The 7,009-nt window shown below is 33.5% G+C and overlaps 1 protein-coding gene across 1 annotated transcript in view; it reads right to left on the bottom strand.

Moving 5' to 3' along the window:
* Nucleotides 1–5,156, bottom strand: part of LOC105617705 (TATA-binding protein-associated factor 172-like) — an 8,890-nt gene extending 3,734 nt beyond the window's left edge. Inside the window, exons 1-10 of the mRNA XM_012199260.1 lie at nucleotides 4,929–5,156; nucleotides 4,244–4,294; nucleotides 3,774–4,026; nucleotides 3,326–3,669; nucleotides 2,790–3,141; nucleotides 2,095–2,717; nucleotides 1,239–2,011; nucleotides 606–1,167; nucleotides 181–469; nucleotides 10–14 (exon numbers count right to left, since the gene is read on the bottom strand). Of these exons, the coding sequence (XP_012054650.1) occupies nucleotides 10–14; nucleotides 181–469; nucleotides 606–1,167; nucleotides 1,239–2,011; nucleotides 2,095–2,717; nucleotides 2,790–3,141; nucleotides 3,326–3,669; nucleotides 3,774–4,026; nucleotides 4,244–4,294; nucleotides 4,929–5,156 (3,480 nt within the window). The remainder of the gene's footprint in view (nucleotides 1–9; nucleotides 15–180; nucleotides 470–605; nucleotides 1,168–1,238; nucleotides 2,012–2,094; nucleotides 2,718–2,789; nucleotides 3,142–3,325; nucleotides 3,670–3,773; nucleotides 4,027–4,243; nucleotides 4,295–4,928) is intronic.
* Nucleotides 5,157–7,009: the final 1,853 nt, after the last annotated feature.

The raw sequence follows: 7,009 nt of genomic DNA, 5'->3' as shown, positions 1-7,009 counted from the left end.
ATATATTACATAGACTATTACATGGGTTCTCATTCAAATTAGTTATACACAATTAATTAATTGGAATTTAATTGATTCCCTTGTATCTCATTTCTTTTTTTCATTAGATCAGAGAGAATTTAATTGAACATTAGTTAATCTTGATTAAGAAATGCTCCTTTTAAATATTGTAGTATATACCTATAGCTGTTAATGCAAATGTAGCTCCGCGACGACGTGTTCTAGCAGCTTTGGCTTCTGGTTCTTCACAAGCGAGTAATTCCTCAAGGGGAATCTCAGTTGTTGGTGGTCTACCAGGACCTCTACCGCTGCTGAGTCCACTACTTGCACCACGATTATATGCTATTCTCTCAGCATGTTTTTGTCTATTATTCAAAGTGAGTATTCCATCATAAATTTCAGTGTCGCAACATACTCGTGGTGTAAATTCAAGGTCAGAACATAGGAATGTACATAGATTGGTAGAAATCTGTAACAAATAAATATTTGATAATATCTTGTAGCATATGGGAAGGAAATGCGAGGAAAATTATTTGACAATTTTGAAATATTTTATGTCGTATTTGTTTTTATTATTTATAATTTTATGTACTTTATATGCAAACCTTTGCATTTGGAGATGGTTTTCTATCGATACAAAGCTCGATTAGATGAGACAAATGTTTTGCAGCCAGTTTTTGCAGTTCCTCATTTTCCTCACGTTTTATAGCTTCCATTAACGGTTTTACTAATGGATTAAGTGGTTGAGGAGATTGAGGAAGGATATGTAACATCGTAGCAGCACCAGCGAGCGCGGCCATTGACATAACATGCAACGATTGTTGTTGTGCCGCCATCGTAGTCGCTCCGATGTCTAATGCTCGCCTCCTTTCTTCTAAGCTATCCATTAATTTAGGTTTCAATCTAGAAGATATTGAACAACTACTAATATTTTCAGTTCCTCCTGCATTTGTTCCAACAGTGCAAATGGCGGGAAGTCTTCTCTTAGCCAGTGCAGCGATCTGATCAAGAGTCATCACGCTGGATGAATCTATTTCAAATGATATCATTAATTTATAATGTTTTAAGGTTGCAATGTAATCGTGACTTTCGTGCAGCAGTCGAGTGAAGGAAGCTGCAATCTCATCGTAATACATGCATTCATTTAAACAAGCCAATAATCTGTCACTAAAAAAAAAATTTTGTTTCATTAATATAGATACATGAAATATTTTTCATACAAATTGTATGCTTTATACCTGAGTATATCTGGTATTGTGGGTATTCTCAATGGATCTACAGTCGCCCAACTAGACATTGTAAGCCCCACAACAGTACGTTGCAGTGCCGATCGCGAATTAAGATGTGCCAATAGCACTTTAGCATAACAAAGCGCTGGACTAGGCACATCTGGTGGATAAATGACACCTGGTGCAGGTTGCACAACATAGTGCGACAATAATCCTAACATACGAGACGCTCTACAACGAGCCTGTATCACGTTTGCTTTTCGTACATTCAGCGCTACTGTTTCAATCCCACCAATGTACATTTTCAATTCAGATAACGATTTCGCATTTGCATTAATATTACTGTTTCCGCTATTAATATCCAATTGTCCGTCACAGTAGGCGACCATTTGATTATTCTTTGTGCCCTTAATAGAACTAACAACTGTCATCAACAAATTTGGATTGAATGGCACATGTTCTGGTTGCATGGCAAGGCATAGCCATGTACTGACATGAGGGCACGCCGCATGTAGCAATAATTCGAGATCACTCTGCACGACTAGATTTTCCCAGACACGTTCGGCCACATCTTGTATCGTGCTAATGTGCTCAATTAACACACACTGAAATACATGCCTCAATGTTTCCTGTAAAACTAATCCACCACCTTCACCCCATCGTTCCTTCTTGTTTCCGCTATAATTGCTATCGTTTCCAGTTAAAGTTTGCAGTGTTTGTAGCGTGGCTTTACGTACACTTGAACTTGAATGGCTGAGAAATGGCCATAAACGTGGTAATACCTAAATAAACGTTCAACCATTGTTAAAAAATATTTAAATAGTTGTATCTCTTTGTCGAAAGAATAAAGATATTGTTGCATTACCTGTGATAATGGCTGGGGCGTTAAACAAGCATGTGCCGCTGGCAATGAAAGTATCGCAGCCAACAGACCCATAAAAGTGTTACAAGCTGCAGCCAAGTCATCTTGTTCTTTTAATAATTCCCAAAGACGTATTACAATAGTTTCTAATTCTGTTGATTTTAATAATCGCGGAAGAGCGTGTGCTACTGGTATAAGTGCACTTGCGGCAGCTGCACCTACGTCATCGACAGGATCGGATAATCCTTGCATGATAGCAGGAAACACTTGTGGCAATACTTCGTCTAACAGATCGTCTCGTACGGCCAATAAATATTTTAAAGCAAGAAATGCACCGTGTCTCGCTTCCCATTCATTATGTTCCAACAGTTTGAGAATTACAGAAAATATTCCAGGAAAAACACCATTTGTATCTTTGGTATTTGGACCACCGGGTACTAATAAGAAGAGCGATCCTAATGCTTGAGCACATGTTTCTCGTACTGGAGCAACAACTTGATCAGATACAAAATCTCCAAATCGATCAAGTCCTAATACACACAATAATCGTAAAGCGGCATCGATCACCCATTCATAATGACTTTCTTGCATTTCTTCTGGAGTTTGATCTGTACACTTGCCTGCTCCTGTGTATTCAAGCACATTTAGTGTTTAACAGTTAATATTGAGGGAATTATATTTACTATAGACTTACGTACCTTTACCATGAAGTCTTATAAGTTCTCGCAAAGCTGTTGCTGCTCCATGTCGCACTTCCCACTTTTGACTAAATAAATCCTGACAAAGACTTTCTGCAAAAGATTCTAAAGGCCAATCTACGATTGAATCTGGCCAGCATCCAGTGCTATCTGGTACTCCATTTACTTGTTCGTTAGATATGTTGCATTTTGATCCAGTATCTGATGAGATTGTGTCTTCTAGTATAATTTTTTTAATTGCTGGTTCACCAATTGGAGATTGAACATTCGTTGAATTTGAATTGTCATCGCAATTGTTAGCGCGATGATCATCCGGTTCGCGCGATCGTTGTTTTGATACTGATTGACGAGCCTATTATTAAGATATAAATAATTAATATCTTTATTATGAATTTTATAAATAAAACATGAAGCATGTAAAATAATCCTGAATATTGTAAGTTTTTAACACTTGCTAGCATAAACTGCAATAATTTAAAGAAAATGTCAATTATAAATAGTTAAATACAGTTTAAAAGTTTAATAAAATGTAATACTTTGCGTTTCGCTCTATTCATTTCTCTTCTGCTCATCAACAATCCTTCAGAATCATCAACAGGTGTAGTAGCAGTTTGTGTTATACATGGTGCCTGTACTAGAGTCAAATCTTCAACAGTAAATAAATCATCAACGCCCATCAAACGTGGATGAAAACCTAGCTTTGCAGCTAATTTTTCTTGCTGATTGGGAAGTGACAATTGTTCTCCCTCTGATACAGTCAAATCATACTCACTGCCCTCAGATCCAGTAAGATGTGAACTACGAGCTAGAACTCTGCTCATATCAAAAGACTTTAAATTCAATCTGGTAGTGGGAGGCTTGCGTTTCACTTCAGATTCATCTATTGATTCAAGATACTCATACATAATATAATTGAAACTTTCAAAAATTCTTATTAAAGATATAAAAATTAATTAACAATGTATTAATATATATATATATTACCTGTAGAGACTTCCTTTTTAATTGGTTGTGGGTTCCAAGGAGGAACTTGAGCAAGTATAGCTTGTACAGCATGGGCAGCCGATATTCGAGTATCCCATTGTGAAGATTTTAATAAGGTAGAAACTCTTGCTAATAAGTGATGTAGATCATGAGGATGTAATCTCTGTGCTTCTCCCAATTGTTGTGCAGCTGCTCTCTTGGTAACTGCGTTTGTTCCAGTCTCCAACAATATGAATAATCTATCCAATCTAAAAGTTAAAATATATCCAATATAATATATAATATAAATTATTGATAAAAAATAAATTTTTTAAATATTTACTTGTTTATAATATATTTTTCATAAATACATAACTAATACAGTTATGTTTACATATTATTATACATTTTCAAAGCATATTGTATAATACTTTATATATATATATATATATATGAAAAAATAAAAGTATATAATTTTATTATACATTTACCTTGACGTCATGGTGATAAAGTATATTGCTCAATAAACGACTCTTGAATATCTGAAATCAAAACAATCAGTCACAAACAATTAAAGCTTATTTATTTACAAAAATATCTAATAAAAACTTTCACACAATATTCCTATATATACATAGAATTGATTCAAGTATAAATTGATAATGCAATCACTAGTTCTCAGGAATACTCCTGAAAGAGAACTCTTCTAATTAAGAAATTCTCTAATTGTTATGTGGACAAAATTGTGTATTTAATTGTACAACACTGAGCAAACTTCCTTCTGGCATTCTGAAGATTATCTTCGAGCAGAAGAGTAAAGTTGCAGTAATAAAATAAATGATAATCAATGGTTGCAAATAGTGAGGACGTTTGAACAGTATTGATCTGGAGAGAAGAAAAACGAAGAAAAAGGTAACGATAATGAGAGAAGTAAGGATGCGCCGCTAAATGCTTGGTGTGACGGTGATGACGATGATGACAGTGATGACAGTGGTGACGGCGATAGTACGTCAGCGATATTCCGAGCGATCGTATCTTGCGAATAACTCGCGAATGTGGAAAGACCGTGGATAAAATCATGGCGCATCAGTCCGAATGCAATATGGATATAACGAAATGATCGGTCGTTGAGGAACGATCAACAGATCGAGGAACCAATGTCAATGGATCGCATACCTGTTTTCTCAAAAATTGTTTTGGCAGTCTTGTTTCGGCTTCAACCGATCCGCGTTGCCATTTCCGCATTGCCGGACATACGAAAATCACATCATGCCGCGCGTAATGCGAAACTACGCTTACGCTTGTCAAATTTCTTGGAGAGAAACTCATGTTACAAGCATCAAATTTATACTGACAGCCATATTGCTGGTGAACCTGAGTTTTGTCCCCTGGTTTTACTCCCATTGGTCGGGAGTGCGCATGTTACCTACCGATCAGCTAATCGTCATCCTCCCCGTTCAATAATCGTTCGAGAGCATGGTGGAATGATATAATTCCACCATGTTCGAGAGTACGCGTCAGTATGTGTTTTTGATGCGCGAGTAGTGCGAAAATTGTTTGCGCTTTGCGCAGTTTGCCACAATTTGCGCACTGTTGGGTATATCAATGGTTTAGGACATATCTAACACAAACTTGCATAGCCGCATAAACGTATACATAAAGAAAATTATTCAATTGCATTTCTCTTTTAAAGTTCACTTATAATTTAATATTTAATTTTTGTACTACATTATTAAAAATTTCATGAAATTTGATATACTTTTCAATTACACATTGAACTTAATTTCATGACATTACGTTAAATTTAATATATTTATAACTAAAAAGTATATTTGTATATATGTACATGAAAATTGTAATTAATAAAATAATGTATTTTTCATGAAAATTTATAAAATTTAATGCACACGTTCATTACATTTAAGTAATTGTTATAACTTAATTTTTAGTTAAATTTTCAGTTCGTTACTTTTAATTTCATAACTACGAGCTTCATTTACAATTGTAAAAGAAGCTCGTGGTTACATTTTTAACAGTAAATGCATTATCAATTATATGTAATGATTCCAATATTAATTGTAAATAATTTAAAAAAGATCGATCTAGCCATTAATGAATTAATGAGTTAAATTCATTTAGATCATCATTTTTACTGTTTGATATATTAAAAGAATTAACACGAAAAAAAAGTTATATTAGTTATAATAAAAAGTTATATATTAAATTAATATTCAAATTAAACTTTAATTAATATTAAATGAAATAATATTAAATATTAATTAATATTAAAAAACTTTAGTCTAGAGGAATTGAAAAGAAAAAGTAAAATAGAAAACATGGAGTAGTATTAAAATATATACATAAGCTCTTGATACAGATTATTAGCTAACATTCATAATAATTCTTTCTAAAAAAAATTCCATACTAATTATAATATATGGACAATTGAATTCCGGTAAAATGAATTGGTTTTTACATACAAGATGTTCCAGAATGACCGCCAAATATTTCGTGTGCCAACAATTGCTAACAGTTGTTAACTATTGCGAAAATTGCATGGTAGAGGACTTTTTGACTTAGTCCGCTCTACTAGTACACGAAATATTTGGCGATCATTTTGAAACACCCAGTACAAAAAAATAAAAAAAAAGAATATCTTTTGAATTCGAAACAGAACTCACAATTGGTGACATAAAAGTGAATTCTTTTGGTATCCTTAGGAATACCTTTAGAACAGAAATGGGATAGGAAAAGAATTCATTTTCTAAGTTGAGAATGAAAAAAGAATTCTTTTTGGAGTCTTTGTGCTATTTAGGTTTACTAATAATAATAATGTATTAAATATAAACATATAATATTTTTAAATATTGTGGACTTATTTTTTGTTAGATATAAACGTGAATTATAGTCATGAAATATATGAATTATAGATATGTCTAGAAATCTATTGAAAGAATAAGACTCATTAAAAAAAAAACATGTAATATTTTAGGAATAAATAGTGGAACTATTTTATTTAAAAAAAAGAAAGAATTCTAGCATTATCGCTTGGGTTGACCTTAAAAAACAGTCACACATTGACACAATAGTAATTATAAAGTACTACGTTTTATCACTTCATTTTTTTATTAACCTGTATACCTTGAACATGCTATATCTATTGCATATTTATGATGCATTTGAAGGTGTGTGTGTGTGTGTGTGTTTGTGTGTGTGTGTGTGTGTGTGTGTGTGTGTGTGTGTGTGTGTGTGTGTGT

The sequence above is a fragment of the Atta cephalotes genome (assembly GCF_000143395.1).
Source record: "Atta cephalotes unplaced genomic scaffold scaffold00013, whole genome shotgun sequence".
NCBI classification, from domain to species: Eukaryota; Metazoa; Arthropoda; class Insecta; order Hymenoptera; family Formicidae; genus Atta; species Atta cephalotes.
This window is presented reverse-complemented; position numbering and strand designations above follow the sequence as displayed.